The sequence below is a fragment of the Xenopus laevis genome, chromosome 5L, assembly GCF_017654675.1.
Source record: "Xenopus laevis strain J_2021 chromosome 5L, Xenopus_laevis_v10.1, whole genome shotgun sequence".
In the NCBI taxonomy this organism is placed as follows: domain Eukaryota; kingdom Metazoa; phylum Chordata; class Amphibia; order Anura; family Pipidae; genus Xenopus; species Xenopus laevis.
This window is the reverse complement of record NC_054379.1, coordinates 168,939,465-168,957,924: the sequence shown is the minus strand read 5'-3', so window position 1 is coordinate 168,957,924 and position 18,460 is coordinate 168,939,465. Positions and strand designations below refer to the sequence as shown.

Below are 18,460 nucleotides of genomic sequence, written 5' to 3'. Positions count from 1 at the left end.
CTATAAGAGGGACTTGGATGATTTCTTGGACAGACATAATACAAAGGCTATTGTGATACTAAACTCTATAGTTAGTATAGATATGGGTATATATCATTTATGTGACGGTAGGGAGGGGTGTGTGTATGGGGCTGGGTTTTCATTTGGAGGGGTTGAACTTGATGGACTTTGTCTTTTTTCAACCCAATTTAACATGTAACCATGTAAATGCCAGCCCATGTCTCCTGCCCTCTGGTTTCCTCTTGGGAGCTACAAAATGTTGGGATATAGTTAAAAGGATATTTTTATTTTTTAATAACCTGCTTTTTAGCCCTATCCTATAATTACCTAATGTTAATGATACAGATTTTTCTGCTGAATTAATGACAATAATGTGATTTTTGGGTAAATCAGCACCATAACTGTTGTATTGACCTGGTTCTACATACAATAGGTGGAGACCTGTCTTGAACTTTTCAAGGTATTGTGGAAAATGAAGACTTGGCTGAAGGATTGTTTCAAAAGTCATTGCATTTAAACATAATGTTAAAACCACTGAAAATCAGTAATTCATTTATAGAGAACTTGCTTAGAATTACAGTTTCTTTCATTATGTACAACTTAGACCAAGTTCCCATTTAATGTCCCTGGGCATTAATAGCAGCAATAGGTGCTTTGGCTCAAGGTGCAAGAAAACCTTGGAGCAAATATTTCTTTTGAAAAACACATGCATGTTTTAGTTGCCGCTATATTGTTCCTGTGGATCCGGTGATTGGGTGATGAGGTCAATGCCCAGATCTGCCTGTGTGTGCGCTGCTCTAGGATAAGGCAAATATCTTATTGGCTGCTCTACATTACTAGGCCAGGGCAGACTTTTCTCATGTTTTTACATAACCCTGTTGTTTATTATTAGAATTATTATTATTGGCTGTCAGAAGATGCTGGGGGATGTGGTTCAGCAAGAGCCAGGCAGCTGCAGGATAGTCTTTGGCATGTGCCGAGAGAGAGTTCAGCTCATGAAATCTGAGATAGAGAAGAAACATCCATAATATGATATAAATACTTCATGCATATTAGCCATTTAACCTGGTTGATAACATGGGTGTACACCAGAAAAACATGTCAATCCAAAGTCTATTGAACCCCAACCCGAATCTAGTTCCAAACTAACAAATAATTTGCAAATGCCCCCAGTTTTAGGCAGCTTCTAAGGTACAGGCATTTAGAGAGGTGATGAGGTTGGAACCCTGGCAGTCCCTTAAAATAAAGGATCCTTGAACCAGAACCATGGACAGGCTAAAACTCAACTAAGTATTATACATTAATTGGGAGTCCACATCTGATTTCCATATAATTAAGCCCAAGGGACTCGCCCCAGTTCTCAGGCAATAACATGCAAAAAATTCCTTTATCCAAAGATAACTGTCCCAAGGCTTTTTTCAGTAGAAAAATATCATTTTATTTAAATTAGCATTAAAACTCAGATACAAACTGACCCCACCAGGCCCACCTTACGCGTTAAGATACACCTATGACTAAGCGCCAGAGGGTGCGAAACGCGTAAGGTGGGCCTGGTGGGGTCAGTTTGTATCTGAGTTTTAATGCTAATTTAAATAAAATGATATTTTTTTACTGAAAAAAGCCTTGGGACAGTTATCTTTGGATAAAGGAATTTTTTAAAACTCAACTAAGACCAGAGGAAAACCAAAAGGGACTTGGGACATATTTGGAGTGAGATATCAAGTGAGAGATCAAGAGATGTTTGGGAAACCAAAGATTATGAGCAGAGTTCAGAAGACAGTCAAGCAAGAGTCGGACAAGAAGAAGAAGATGACGACAGGATCCCATTATAGTGGATAAGGACCTTGCAGTAATTGTTCTAGGGAGATTCAAGCTCTGCAGAATGTATTTGTTGCAAGGCGAGGAGATTCTAATGACGTTCTTTTTCTTTCCATAGACAAAGAGGATAAAGAGAATGGACAATAAGGCCATGTACCTGCATTCCTTTGATGAGAAAGAAAATGGCTCAGCCTTTGAGGAACCCTATGATGGGAGGAATCTTTCCAAGATGAACCTGTGTGATGGCTGTAAGTATATTTAATATTCCTACTCAATGCCTAAAGATACATGCCTGCGGCAGAGTAACTAACATAAGCAACCAATCAGCTATTGATTTTATTAAAACGTTTTCACAGGGGGATCAAGAGGTGCACACTGACCTGGTCAAAATTCTATGTTCTTCTAAATATTAGCAGGTAAATACATTTTGGTGGTGGCAGGGGCACATGAGGAAGCTTAGATCACATATATTGGGGCCAATAGTACAGGCCCAAGTTGATAAGGAGTGCAAAATTGTCACCTTGCTCTGATGCCAGTTAGATGCAATTAGTAATTTGTAGAGTTGATGTCACTATGTTTAGGTGTACACTAAGGTATTGATGCAAACTGCTGTGGGAACCATGGATCTGCTATTTATGGCAGTAGCTTCAGGGTCTTCCTGTCAATAGAAGAACTTCAGTCCAATTTGAAACAGAAGGCGGGACAGATGCACCAGCTCAGAACACAACTATGCAAAAGGGCAAGGAACTTGTTTGGATACAAGTACCTTTTGCGCAATGACTGTGTCCATTTTTGCACAACTGCAATTGGAGCCAAAAATAATCAACAGAGAATTCACACCTAGTAGTAGCATTAGACTTAGTGGTAAAATTACTCCTTCACTGTTAATAGTAACATGGTCCTTTGCCATTACACCTTCCCCATCTACTCCATGGACATTCCCTGCGGGACGAGTACATCGAGATACATCTGTATTTGAACGCAGCACATCAACAAAAGGAAATTAAACTTTCAAAGAAAATGTTAGGATATTGGCACAGAAGGAAAGCAGAGATACAACTGAAGGAATGAGCCCGACGCAGTCCAAACTGGTTATTTTGTGCAGATGTAAAGAGAGTAAAGTTGCACCGGGGGGCGACAGTCTGTTCTCTCCTATCAGACCACACACGGCGATAATCCCAGCTTCATGTTGTTCCGAAGGAAATTGTGGTTGCGGCCTCATATTTTACCCCAACACAAGAAACAATAAGATTTATGAAACAATATAAAACATACACAGATTTGCTTGTTCTGCATAATTCTGGTGTGTCTATTTGCCAGCAGCCAATAGCTTCCAACTTCATCTTTTTTGGAGTTTGCTGGGAAACTGAACTAAGAACTCAAGTAGGAAGTAACGTTTCATTGCTGGATTCCTTTTATTCTTTGGTCTGAAGCTCATTAACACATATACAGTATATGATACTTAACTTTACTGCCACATTAGTGCAGCCTATCTAACATGTTGACCAGGCTCCATTTTTATCTGTTTGTGACATCACAAAACATGGTCACTTAGGTGACATAATTAGGGGCTGATTTAATAATTGAGCAAGGGGATAGGGTTCATTGGGTAAAAGGTTCTTTATCTTGTTCAAATTTTTTGTCTCAATCTTATTTCCCATGATATTACATGTATTTTTTTTTTTAAAAAAAAACCCGAAAATAAAATTGGAATACAAATATCAAGGCAAAAACGAGATGAAGATATTGTGTTTTCTTACCTTGATATACCCGATCCCCTAACTCGATATATAGTAATTAATGCCTAATTCATAACCAACGTGACCGTTGAACGAATGATTCCCAAGAATGGTGATGCCAAGGATTAATATGGGGGAGATTTTTTTTTTTATCCACCACTTATTATTTTCCAAAAACTTCAGGGCATAATTTAGTAAAAAAAAACTAAAAATTGCAATGAAAGATTGAAACATTTTTGTATTGTTTTTTTTTACAAATTCAACTCAAAAAAGAAAATAGCTCGATTGCTGAAAATACATCTTCCCACTGCATTTTGTAGAAGCTGCCAAATATTTCATTAGAATTCTCAAGATTTTTACTTTTGATAAATGTTGAAAATTCAAGTTGAAACACTTGAATCCAAAAATATTTGAATTTGTGGGGTAACGGCTGTGATTTTCTCAAACTTAAATTTTAATTTTAGTAAATAAATACATTTCTATGTGAGTCCGAGGCTTTAGAGCAGTGGTTTGTGGCCTTAGAATTTAGGCTAATTGATATTGAGGGTAAATGTTCATTTTTGATCTTGGTTATGACTGCAACTGTAGGTGACTGACTATTATAACAATGTTTTTATAAATCCATATCCTTTAAGAAGGACTTTACAGAATGGGGGGCAACATAGTCAGAAGACCTCTGCTTTAGCAGGTTGTTACTTAAAATGTTTTTGATAAACTACTGACTTAAAACACCTTCATACTAGTATAACTATTTGATAGGGTTGCAATAAGGGGAGTATGAATGGTGTAGACCCTTTACACAAATTTATCATACATGAGTCCTGACCCATCAGAACAAAATGGTGCCCTACCAAGGTTCCTTTGGCTGCTTTCTCTTCTGTAGTTAATGACATTACCTTTTAATGCTTTGTATTAAGATCTCCATATAAGACATCCAGTAATCGCACCCCACTGTAGCTGGATTAAGTAGTAAAAATAAACATTTGAAGCAGTTTACATTATTTCTCCCACAGGTTTTTCTAGACCTTAAGCAAACAGTGAATTGTAGAGATGTGAGATGTTTTGCAGCCAGTTTAGTGTTGCACAATAATTCTTCTGAAGTGCCTCTGCTCGCTCAATTAGATATTGGGGTTACCAAAAGTGTGAGGATCGCAGCGCTTGCCAAAATATTCTCATGCGCGACAGAGACAGGCAAGAAAACATTCCCAGGGAAGAGTAAATGTTTTCTGAAAGCAGCAGGCGTTGGCCGAGGCGCAGGCTGCATACAAAGGACTATGATGGTATGAGACATCGGATCAGGGCGAGCACCCACGTATGCCCTTGCGGAACAGAATGAACTTGTCTGCTGTAAACATAGAATCAGCCAAATTATCCTGAATTATGGATAGTGTTGCTCTGCATGTTAGCCATGACCTTTTCTCTCGAGCATGTGATAAAAATGGCTGAATGTGCCAAGACTGAGTTCACAGCAGAAGGGCAAGACATTTGTAGTGCACAGTTTATCAATGACCTTCATGGTTGATCTAGTCACCCTCTCAGGCCAGATAATTGTGGGTGCTGGTCTAGAAATCCCTGTAAGAATGCTGCAAAGCACCCCATAGTGAATCCGCCATGTCAAGTCATTTTGGGAAGTGGACATCAGGGACAGGGTTCTGCTGTGAGTGTCTCTGGGGACTGAGAAGGCCATGAATGGAGTGTGCTGAGACATGCTAGACAGGGTGAGTGCATACTGACAGTGATTCAGCAAGGAAGGGCTTGAAGTAGGCTGAGAAACAAGTGTGTCCATGCCTTAAAGTCACTTTAGGAGGAAGCTATGAGGATGGGGTTGGACTAAGAGGCAAGGTGGGCTTGAGACAGGTAGTGAGCAATGGTGACAATCACTCTATGAGGTAAAACAGCCAGGGGACAGTGGTGGTAAGAGTGAGGCTAGAGTAAAATCGGTTTTGGCAGCTTGCTTTCTTCTAGGACATCGCTGATGGCATGCTAGTTGGTTAATTCTCATTGGTCACTTGCTAACTGAAAAGGTTGCTAAAAAGCAAATTGAAACTTAAGTTTCCAGGGGAATTTCGAGGGCAGTGATCCCCAACCAGTAGCTCGCGAGCAACACATTGCTCAAAAGCCCCTTGGATGTTGCTCCCAGTGACCTCAAAGCAGATGATTATTTTTGGATCCTTGGCTTGGAGGCAACTTTTGGTTACATAAAAACAGGTGTACTACCAAACAGAGACACCTATATGCTGCCCGTCCACATAGTTGCTACCAAACTGCCAATTACAGCCCTTATTTGGTGCCCCCAGGAACCTTTTCCATGCTTGTGTTGCTCTCCAATTCTTTTTACGTTTCTATAAATGTTATAAAACTGTATGTGTGAAGCTGTTTGCGTATGTTGTGTTTCACATTACAAGACAAATGATAAATTATGGCCCTGACACAATGTAAAGAAATAACAAAGTGCATTTCATCATTCTGTATCGTGTCCAACATAACTAAGAACAGATATGGGGTATGTTACACTTTTCTAGCACATCATTTGTTACATGTCCAGTCCCCGGATTACTCATAGCAACAAACACACAGTCTGTATAGGAATTAAACACCCTCTGTGATTGATGTTGGTAGGTTCCTTTGATGACGTTCTATCACATGGTGTGGCGTGACATGTGCAATTGGATCAGTCAGTAGCCAAGTGCCATAGAACATCCCTTGTGCTTGAACAAAGGTTGTCAAATGGTACAGGAAGGGGTTGAGAATTTGCTTTCTTAATGAGGTGCAAACTGAAGTGACTTTTCTAAATAAGCCCCACAGTAGGGGCAGCAGTCAGTAAACATGCTACAAGAGGTGGGAAACAGACTCATGTCTATTGAGTTCAATGGTTTTCACTTTTCAGACAAAACTCACAATTTTTTTCAGAGAATTCCAGTGTCATTGCCATACGCTTGACAGGGGGACTATCGGCTTCCGGCAGGAGTAGTCTGGACCAAGGAGGAAGCTTTAGGGGTTAAAGTCCAAGTTCACTGTACAAATAGGATCAGTCGTAATCGTGGTCAATATCCAGGCAGAAGTCCAATAGGCAGGCAGATTAGTAGCAAGGTCGAGGTATAGGCAGGGTCAAATCTATATCTATATAACAAGTATTATTAAGCACCCAGGAATGTTCCAAACAAAACCTATAATCGGGCATTGAACTGGGCGTCCTTTCATTTTGAATTTTCACGCCACTGCGTGACATCAGGACGCCGGCATCGCCGTCCGGTGCTGCTGCTACCCACGTGGTGGCTATGGGCGCCGCCATCTTGGACGCCGCACAAAGAGGACGGACGTGCCAATGGGCGGTCCTGTCATCGCTAAATTGCATCCTGCCCAGTTACGCTCTGTGAAACTTTACTGTACATGTTAGCTATAGGCTATTGGTTATATTCAGAAATGCTACTTGCACTTACAAGGACTTTTGAAGAGCACCAATGCATCAGATCAGCATTCTTTGATGAACTATGTGCAAATAGACTTGACATGTTATGGGAACCCTGGAACTACAGCCACCTAGGCAGAGAGCCTGTAGTATTAATGAGTACATTGGCGTATGCATCATCATAGTAGACTGGATTGTGCACAAATGCTAGGAGCATGTTTAAGTGTACGTACTGGGCCTTAGCAATAACTTCTCAAAGTAAAAAGGCAGCGACATGCAGGAAATCCATCTGTTTTATTCACAACATAGATTTCAAGAGATAAGTAACTTGTAATAGTGTGTAACAAAAGTAACAGTAACTTACATAGTTTGTTTATTAACCAGAACAGCCTGGACCACTGGAGGACTGGCTGCACAAGTCTTGCTCTTTACAGCAAAAGAGTCTTGGTTTTGTTCAGAGTCTTTCTACACAACATCTCACTTAGCATGTACCACCCAGACTCCTGCTTCCCCTGGGCAGAAAGCTCCCCTCTGTCAGGTGGTGAGTCATCAGTCAGCCTTATTATTCCCATATGTTGGGTCTCATTGAGCATCCTGGGAGATATGTAGCTTCCCGCTAGGGTTTTCCCAGACACTGTGCCACAGTTCGTTTAATGAATAGCATCAATGCGTCTCATTTGTGGTTCATTCATAAATGAGCTCGGAATGACAGTCATCATTACCGTCATTTTGAAATGACATGAAGGAAGCTGCCAATCTCTGCATTTTCTACCTATGTTTCAGGGGCAAACAAATTTTCATCAACATTTATTTACACAATGAGGCAGTTAGGATAATAAAATGGGCCAAGTATATAACTTCCTTTGTTCCTAGAATGTAGACAACCCATTCCAACACAAAATGTACTCTAATTGGCCTAATCCCACTGCTGGTGCAAACACCCTATCATACTGGGCAGCTTGTGTGTGATTCACAAGATTTACCTATTGCTGTGGCTATATTGACATCCTCCAAAGTCATCCATACACAGGGACAACCCATTGCCATGGGCTGCAGAACCAAATTGTAAGCTAAAGAGAAAACATTATGCCAATTAGGCATGTTTTTTATATTTAAGGAATGATTTCAGAGTCAGCAGAGCTTAAGGCGCAACAAACAATACAATGAGCAGCATGTTAGGTTATATCTGCAAAAATTTGACTTTTAATGGTTCAATGCTGTTGCTTTTCTGGAGATACAATAGGAGAAGCCTCCTGCTTCCAGCAGTTTCAACATATCTCTCTTGTAATAAACAAGTGCTCACTATTGGGCAGAAAGGCACATAGCCTTATTTAACTTGGGCAAAGAAAGAGTGTAGGCTTGTTTTCAGTATGGAAAATGGGATATGGTACATGTTGTATGGAGAAATATAATGGGTTTGATATACCACACAATCCTACGTAAATGTAGCCCTTTAAATAGGTGGAATGGCCACGCAACTCCAGAGTACAAACTAGACCTAATAAATGGAATCCTGTTGTACAGCATGTTGCACAAATATATATATATATATATATATAGATATCCAATTCTTCGATAGATTGCCTATTTATAGCAGTTCAAAGACTTTCTGATGAAGTTAAAGTTATGTGTAAGAGTAGACATTATAGCTTTCATGGAAATGTCTTCAGAGATATTATATCAAAGGCAGCCAATTATCAACGGACAATAAAAGATCAGTGATGACTCTTATTTAACCAAAGAGAGAATTTTTACCCTCCCAAAGGAGCAGGGTTTCAGCAGGTTTGAGCTGGGAAAGTCATTTCATGGATTTGTTGGCAAGAGAGAATGTAAAAGCTGTATATGAATATATATAATATAGTGAGAAAACACAATTGCAGTTCATGGTTGTAATGTAGTCTGGCAATTCAACTAAAGTTTTATAAACAAGTGAATTTATAAAACTTTGATTTTGTCAAATATCAGCTGTATTTCCAGCTTTGATGCATTCTGTTCAATAACTAAGGTAATTCAATTGGGATTTCTCTGTAATATGTGGGATATCCCTCTCTATAGGTTGTATTTTGATTTGTTAGAACTTGATTTTTGGGGTTATACAGACTTGTAATTGCTAATATGGTGCTTGTACTGAAATGTCACTGAATTGCACTTTATGGTCTACTCTAGTACTTTCCCCAGTGACTCATTCTGTATCTGCCTTGCCCATAAAATGCTCTCAGGTGTTGTAATATTGCTCAGAAGTATCACATATCCGAATAATCAGTCTAAGAAACACGAAAATGTGTTCTAGTAATTTCATCGAAAATCACTCCTGAAACAAACAGACTGTGGCCTCTATTGTGGTTGAGCCTTCACTAGTGTAGACATTAATGCCATGTTCCTCTGCAGTCAGCCAAATCCATTGGAAGAATTTATGGTTCATTTGTTTAAGAAAACATTGCCAGCAATCGTTTAATGTCCTTGGCACGGGGAAACCGGGAACAAATCTGCAAATCCTATATAAACTTTATAGGCGAGGGAGAAATGAACCTCTGTGTGAATAAAATGCATAATATTTACAGGCAAGGATAGACTAAAACGTATATAATTTAGTACATTTAGAGCTTAGAAATCTTCTCTAAATATAATAAAGGAAAGGCACCGTTTCTGTTCCTCTGCCAGTCGTACAGTAAATTGTTCTCAGAGATCAGATGCGACCAACAAGGCACCATCGCTTGATATAATCAATGTCACCATACCTGTTGTCAACACACCAATGTCAATATGAAAAGTGATCAGACAAGACCACTTCAACATTATTTGTAAAGCTCATAGTCATTGACTTGGGAGCTAATGATTGAATCTGCCAATGAACAACACACTAGCTTTATCCATTGACAAAGAAGCTGGTTTATTTGAAGCAAATCATTTACATCACATGTCATCTCCAGACGCATCCATTTTGTTGCGTGATGGACAATACCATGGCATTGAGTAGGATGTTTTGTCTTACCCTTATGTGGTCCTTTTTGAGAGTTGTTTCATTCTGTAATAGGGAAGTGAATAAATGAGATTAACTGAGTGGGTCTTCCAAGGACAAATTAGATGGTAGGACTGAGGGAATTGGCAGATCTTTCTGAAGGTGCCTTCAAAGAGAAGAGGCTTAGAAGCCATGAGAGCATTGGGTCAAGAACCCTGTAGTTAGTGGAGAGAAGAAAAGTAGTGAATATATGTGTTCCTCGTTATTTTTTATACATCTCTAGACACGTTACTTGCATCCATACCATGGATATCACATAGGTGGGATTAAATGTTACACTTCACTTCAATTGTGCATGATTTTTTGGGCATGAAAACAGCACAAGGGGCACATTGTGTAATATATATTCTCTTCTTAACAACTGGTCAATGGCAGGTAGAAGGACCCTTGCACCTCATCTCTGCCTCTTATCACGGTAACAGGTGCGCTGGGTGCATTAAAAGCAAGACAACCTGGGTGCAGGCATATGGTGTTTTTGTGTGTACAAGTTTGTGGTTTTGAGCCCAGCATTGTCCACGTTGATTGTCACTGAGGTCTGGAAACTCCATGTTCCTCATACATAGAGTGTTGTCTTGTTGAGATTGTTTTTATTCTGTTCTCCCTGTGATTGGCTCCAAATCAACCAAACGTAATATTTATAAATAGATGTATATGACCCATGTTCCCTTTGTACTGCAGAAATAACAAGGTTTCATCCACAGATTTGTTGTGACTTGGCTCCCTTTGTATTTGAGAAATGGTTAAGGAGTGTTAGTGTCCTGCCCCTGGATGTGCAATAAACATTATTTGTATCCACACACAGTGTCCCTAAATAAACTCTGTTTTAATGGGGGGAGGTTGCTCAGGTAACCCTGATGTGCCAGAACAGCTGAAATCATTTCTTCATAAACACTGATAGCTGCAATTTCTTCTCCCTCCACATAAGCAATTATATCAGATCCTTGGAGAGAAGAACATTGGCTTAAATTACCCCACCCCACCCACTCTGTATGGAGCTGCAGCTGCACAAAAACCCCACACAACAAACTACTTGCAGGAATCCTGCATATTCTGCTCCCTCTGTATCCAAGCAGGGCCCGAAATGGCTTCAAAAACCAAAAAAGATTTTGTAATGGACCAACCTGTCCAAAATAGCGGATAGAGACGTAAAAGGATGGACAACTGTAATGAGCCCCTGGAACTATAGCAGGGTGACACCCCAATGTTTCTATATATCTGTAACCTTGTTATGAGCTAAGGGGCCCAGTCTGAAGGTCAGTTAGGGGGAGATTTGGGGTGAGTGTTTATTTGTACCCTGGGTACCCCTGGAAATATACCAGGGTGACACCCCAATGTTTCTATATATCTGTAACCTTGTTATGAACTAAGGGGCCCAGTCTGAAGGTCAGTTAGGGGGAGATTTGGGGTGAGTGTTTATTTGTGCCCTGGGTACCCCTGGAACTATAGCAGGGTGACTGTTACCCCAATGTTTCTATATATCTGTAACCTTGTTATGAGCTAAGGGGGCCCAGTCTGAAGGTCAGTTAGAGGGAGATTTGGGGTGAGTGTTTATTTGTACCCTGGGTACCCCTGGAACTATAGCAGGGTGACACCCCAATGTTTCTATATATCTGTAACCTTGTTATGAGCTAAGGGGCCCAGTCTGAAGGTCAGTTAGGGGGAGATTTGGGGTGAGTGTTTATTTGTACCCTGGGTACCCCTGGAACTATAGCAGGGTGACACCCCAATGTTTCTATATATCTGTAACCTTGTTATGAGCTAAGGGGCCCAGTCTGAAGGTCAGTTAGGGGGAGATTTGGGGTGAGTGTTTATTTGTACCCTGGGTACCCCTGGAAATATACCAGGGTGACACCCCAATGTTTCTATATATCTGTAACCTTGTTATGAACTAAGGGGCCCAGTCTGAAGGTCAGTTAGGGGGAGATTTGGGGTGAGTGTTTATTTGTGCCCTGGGTACCCCTGGAACTATAGCAGGGTGACTGTTACCCCAATGTTTCTATATATCTGTAACCTTGTTATGAGCTAAGGGGGCCCAGTCTGAAGGTCAGTTAGAGGGAGATTTGGGGTGAGTGTTTATTTGTACCCTGGGTACCCCTGGAACTATAGCAGGGTGACACCCCAATGTTTCTATATATCTGTAACCTTGTTATGAGCTAAGGGGCCCAGTCTGAAGGTCAGTTAGGGGGAGATTTGGGGTGAGTGTTTATTTGTACCCTGGGTACCCCTGGAACTATAGCAGGGTGACACCCCAATGTTTCTATATATCTTTAACCTTGTTATGAGCTAAGAGGCCCAGTCTGAAGGTCAGTTAGGGGGAGATTTGGGGTGAGTGTTTATTTGTACCATGGGTACCCCTGGAACTATAGCAGGGTGACTGTTACCCCAATATTTCTATATATCTGTAACCTTGTTATGAGATAAGGGGGACCAGCATGAAGGCCAGTTAGGGGGAGATTTGGGGTGAGTGTTTATTTGTACCATGGGTACCCCTGGAACTATATCAGGGTGACACCCCAATGTTTCTATATATCTGTAACCTTGTTATGAGCTAAGGGGGCCCAGTCTGAAGGTCAGTTAGGGGGAGATTTGGGGTGAGTGCTTATTTGTACCCTGGGTACCCCTGGAACTATAGCAGGGTGACTGTTACCCCAATGTTTCTATATATCTGTAAACTTGTTATGAGCTAAGGGGGCCCAGTCTGAAGGCCAGCTAGGGTGATATTTGGGGTGAGTGTTTATTTGTACCCTGGGTACCCCTGGAACTATAGCAGGGTGACTGGTACTTCATGTATATACAGTACACTAAACATACAGATTACATTCAAAAATACAACCAATACAAGAGGTAAAGAGGGCCCTGCTCTCAACAGAGCTTACAATCTGAAAGGAGAGGGGGTATGAGACACAAGTTGTGGGGTTAAACAAGGTTTAACAGCGGTGGTAACATATACATTCATGCACTGTATGTAAGATCTTCATCTGGATCATTGAGCAACTCTGTATGAGGCATGAACTCTAATCGCTAAATCATTCAAACAAACACTACAAATCTGGATAAAATTGGAAAAGGGCTGGATGTAATTTGTCATATTTTATATCAAGTTATGTTTGCTTTGTATTAACATTGACTAAATAGAATAATCTGAAATATGGATTTAACTGGCAGAAACTGTAGCAGACGTCAGCCGTCTTCCAGCCAAGACTCAAATTCCCACAATACCTTGCACGCTCCTCTACAGTTCTGCCTTTTTTTTTTTTTTGTAGTGTTTCAATAGTTAGAATCAGCCGTGCAGGGTATAACAAGGGACAGTCACTGCTGTCAGTAACAATTACATTTACAGATTTAATGAGCAAAAAAGTTATAATGCAAAGTTGCACAGAATACATTTTCTTTCAAGAGGATAGATTTTTTTTTTGGGTTTCCATCCCCTTTAATTTCTGTATATGTTCATGTAATCATGTAGAGCAGGGAGAGCAACAAAAGCGTTAAATAATTTCCTGGGGTGCCATTTATGGGCTATAATTGACTATTGGTGGCCCCTATGTATACTGGCAGCTACAAGAGGTTCTGTTTGGCAATAAACATGGTTTTTATTCAAACAAAACTTGCCTCCAAGCCTGGAATTCAAAAATAAGCACCTGCTTTGAGGCCACTCAGAGCAACATCCAAGGGGTTGGTGAGTGACATGTTGCTCAGGAACCACTGGTTGGGGACCACTGATGTAGAGTATGGTTTAGTAGGGTGTATATAGGGGGTTATTTATTAAAGTCCAATTTTTACTATAAAATCCACATTTTTAGTTTAAAAAAAAACAACAATTTTTTGAGATTTATTATACCCCGAGGATGGAAAAAGTCTGAATCTGAAAACCTGCCATCTCAGACCTTCCGAGGTTGTATATAAGTCAATGGGATAGGTCGTCATTCTATTTCTATGGTCTGCGCTGGAATTAGCCTGAAAATCTGACTATTTGAAGCTTTTCGGGCAAAAATCAAAAAAATTCAGACTTTTTGGCTAAAAGCCAGAAAAAAATTGTACGATTCAGATTTTTGCTCGATTTTATTGAGTTTTTCGCTGATCCGATTAAATCGTGAGTTTTTAATAAAAAATAAGGTCATATCATTTGGTTGGACTTTTTTTAAAAAAAAAAAAATTAATTAATCAGAATATTCGGATTTTGATAAAATAAACACCATAGAATGGTTCTGCTTTTGTGTTTCCCGCCATGTGCAACAGAATGACAGGGATGTTTTATACACAGTACCGTGGAACAGAGGAAGACTCTCTACTAATGGTTTAAACATAGTGTAACCTCAGTTTATATCAATGAACACAAATCCCACATCCTTTATATCCAACAGCATCACATTCTATTGCAAACACTGATCTTGTAAGGGGAGATATTAGTCATGTGCAACAAACCATGGAGAATTGTGGTTATGGGCAGCATGCAACGTTCTCTTGGCCAAACAGAATTGGCAAAATAGAGACAGCACCTGCATTCACTGTATTTGGGATACTCGTGGGATATAGCTAATGCATTTTCAAAACGTTATATTCATGCATTGTTAAAGGAATACCTTCATCATTGATTACCCAACTTTTTGAATGCCATTGTGACCAACACTTTAGCAAGTACAAGATCCCATTCAGAGGTTTGCTCCAGCCATATCTACTGGTATAAACTTGCTGAACCAGTCTCTCACAGATATTTTGGGTTTGTTTTTCAGTTAGGAGTGTCAACCTTTATGGTCAGGGACCCCTTTATCTCTATAACTGGTTTGTTGGCCTTTTTAGCCATAGTTGCAAAAATATCAAGGACAACAAATAAGTGTTTGCCCCATATCTCACCCTAATTAACTTTCAACCTGGTCTTTTAGGTATCTATGAGAGCAAATAAGAATTCTCCACACAAATAACATTCAACCTAGCCACCCCCTGTCACTGTCCAAGGCTCTTCCAGAAGGGCCAGTCCCACAGTACTGGAACCAATAAATAGATTTTAATCTAATTGGCCTTGAGACTGGGTCTCTCCAGGGAGGTTTGTCTCAAAATGTAGTACCTATGGTCCAAGTGACCTGATGACTTTACTGTTGTAGGGTTCAATAGCTGGTCAGGGTCATTGTTGAAGTCTCAACAGTTGAAGACAGTTGCTACTGATTCCCCCTGCACAGAAGTGTGAGCATTACTCCATGGATATTATTGACTGGAGTCTGGGCAGATAGACCTTGCAAAATTTCTGAATTACTAAAAAAAAGGAGTATTGATTAAAAGAATGAGTATCTCTTTAATATGTCAGCTTGTGTAAGGAACAGGGATGGGCGTCAAAAAAATGTTGTCGCACGCCAAAAATTCTTTTGACGTGCGTCTTTTTATTTTGACGCACAACGCCATACAAGTCTATGGGCGTAATTTTTTCGGCGAAATAAGGCAAAAAAATTCGCCATCCCTAGTAAGGAACAAAAATATCCCCGTGCTATGATTTTTTTTGCCTGCTGGGAGGAAAGCTGTAGATTGTTACATGTTATTTGAGTTTGCTGGTTGACAAGGCAATTGTTACCGCCAATGCATTACTATAGCAATATACACATAAACAGCTTATCTCTGGGGTGGGGGGAAACTCCTATTTTAAGCTGCCCCGCTGGTCATGCCTTCCTAGAGCCTGTCCATGGTGACCACAAGAGAAGCCAAATTTCCAGCTGTACAAATGTTTCTGTTCCGTTGAAGAAAGACGTTCACAATGTATCATTAGTTGTCATATCTTTGGATCCGAAAGAGGCTTCAGTGGTAAAGATGAATGGAGTGTTTCATGCATGGCCGACGTGAGGAAATAGTGGAACGTGTGTGGAGTTTTATTACGGGTTTCACACCAGCTGTGTGCTCTCTGCACTTTGCAAAGTGGTCAACTGGAGACCTTGAGAGAAGAATGTGACTTGGAAATACAGTGCACGTCTTCCAAGGAGGGGGATCCTGGCAAAGGGACAATCCTGCTTCTACAGCCCATCCTGGTTCAGGTTACATGTTACTTTATAGGATACTGACTATTCAGGCTGTTGGCCCTTCCAAATGTCCTGGTCTGGAATGTGTTTATGAGACAATGAGACACAGATTTTGTTTTACTGTTCATATTGATTCAATGTACACTTAAAGAGATGCCACACTGAACTTCTCTATTTCCCCTTTCTATTTGTCGAGGGGAAATGCAAATTGTAATTTGCTATTATTCCCATCTTGTCCCTTCTCTAATTCCCGGGGGTTCTAAGCTCATACACAAGATCTATTTTATGTGTCGAGGCTTCCAAATGAGTGGATATTTGCCTGTTTAGGCCACCCAAGTGGAGGGACAAATCACGGTCATTTGACCAAAATTATGGCCCAGTTACAGTTCCTGCTTAACCAGAGGCATTTTTTCCATAAGACTTGAGAGACAAAGTATGCTGTTCAACTGTACAGCCTACTGTATTAGTCACACGTAATCCGGAACAGCCTTCAGGGTTTGCTCATAGACACCATAAAACTGTATCATATGGGTGGTTCCTGAAGCACCTCACAAGTATTGTATTGGACTGAACTCAGGGCCCCCAGAGCTGCACGTTTTCATGGGTAAGAATAACAAACTTGCCTTCAGTCATTTCTTTCCATGGAAACTTCTCAAAAAGTCATATTTAGGGGAATCAAGTCGTGTTCTCAACGAAAATGTGAGTTTTCAAGTTTATTTTTTTGGAAATAGCTAGAATCCAAATACACCATCTAAAATCTGTTGAGGTCATGTAGAAGTTAATGGCAGAGGTCCCTTGAACCATTTGAAGATGTTAATAGCCTTCATGATGCTCGAGCTTTTTCGGAGGGTTTTGCCCAAAAACTCGATCAATTTGAGTGATTCAAGTTTTTTCCTGCTGAGAACTCGATTCATTTGAGTTTTCACTTTTGGGTTTTCTGAATTAGTGTGAGTATCACTGAATTCAAGTTTTTTCTCAAGTTAGAAACCATTTGAGTTGTGTGTTCATTTATGCGGATTGGAGGTAAATAAACCCTCTAAATGTGCACTATGTCTAAGTAATATAGGAGTCAGGTAGTAAATACTTGGACAAGTCAAGTAGCTCATAGCAACAAATCTGATCATTATTTAACTGCAGTATTCATGGACAGGGTCAGACTGGTGTCCCAGTGTACCAGGGATGGGCCCAGGAGGATTCTGGAATACTGGAAGACCACTCTGACCCTGTCCTCTTCTCTGACCCACTGTAGGACATTTCCATTCAACTCTCTAATTTCCACAGTAGATTCATGTCAATGCAATTTTTTTAGATTTTAAGTCTAATGGGGCTTAGAGGGTGTCCTGGATGTTCGGATCTCTGTTGTTCCACGGCCCTGGGGGCAAGGTATATGAAAAGAATGAATGCAATACATTTATTAGCTACACCTGATATTTGTATCATCTCAGCCTAGAGGAGTAGTGTGATTTCTTCTGTTCTGTTACCCATATATATATACTGACTGTCACCCATCTGATTTTAATGTTTCCCATAATACCATTAGGCCTGTGATTGATGATTTCTTGCAATTATCACTTGATAAACCCTAGGCCTACAGATATCCTAAAATATTCTTCTGTTATCTGCCATGACAAGCCATCTGACACTTATGAAGCGACATTAATTTTTGAGCCCCCCACATGAACCTAAATGCCATGTTTTCCACCATTCAAATAATTTTGCGCTAAAATCAATCCTCAATTTGAATAATGGTTTAAGTACAAAAAAAGTCATTGTAAAGCGTGGGCTTCTAAAAGCTTGTGAGGTCACGTAGAAGTCAATGGGAACTGTCCTAGCCAAAATGTAAACTATTATTTCATTTACATTTGGAGTTTTTTTAAAAAAGTTTTTAAACTCAGTAAAATTATGAGTAAACCACTAACTCATATTTTTTCCCACAAATTTATTCTAGTTTTTTTTATATTCAGATTTTTTAATAAATAAGGTAACATTCATTTATTCTTTTTAAATATTCTTTTTAAATTCTTTATGAATTTGAGTTTATTTGAAACTTGATAAATAAGCCTTCCCAACTCAAACATTGTGAGGTTTTGGTGCCACAACCAACCTTCCTTTTATTGTCATAGAATAAGATACCTAAGAATACAAATATACAATAAAATATGTTGAGTTTGATTCAACAATATTTTTAGTATTTAAGACTTTTTATCTCAAGTCAAGGGAAACTTTTCATTAATTGGAAAAAATTCAAATAAATTCGGGGGCAAATGGGCTGAAATAATTTTTTATCAGCACATTAAATCTTCTGTCATAGTATAATATATACTGTAAATGATAAGGATATTAGAAGTCACTGAGGGGTTGTTCTGTGACCATATAAAGACACAAGGCTGCAGGCTGAGTTATACAGGGAACTCTGAGTATCACTCATGTATTATAAGGGATAATGTACCCCCTACTGTAAATGATAAGGATATTA

General features: G+C 39.8%; 1 protein-coding gene across 2 annotated transcripts in view; it reads left to right on the top strand.

Annotated features, from left to right (window-relative positions):
- The window catches only part of LOC108716290 (scavenger receptor class A member 5), a 124,722-nt gene that overhangs the window by 5,548 nt on the left and 100,714 nt on the right, over nt 1–18,460 (top strand). For both annotated transcript variants that reach the window (XM_041563654.1, XM_041563653.1), the window contains exon 2: nt 1,937–2,066. In XM_041563654.1, coding sequence (XP_041419588.1) covers nt 1,955–2,066 — 112 coding nt within the window. In that variant the 5' untranslated portion in view covers nt 1,937–1,954. The remainder of the gene's footprint in view (nt 1–1,936; nt 2,067–18,460) is intronic.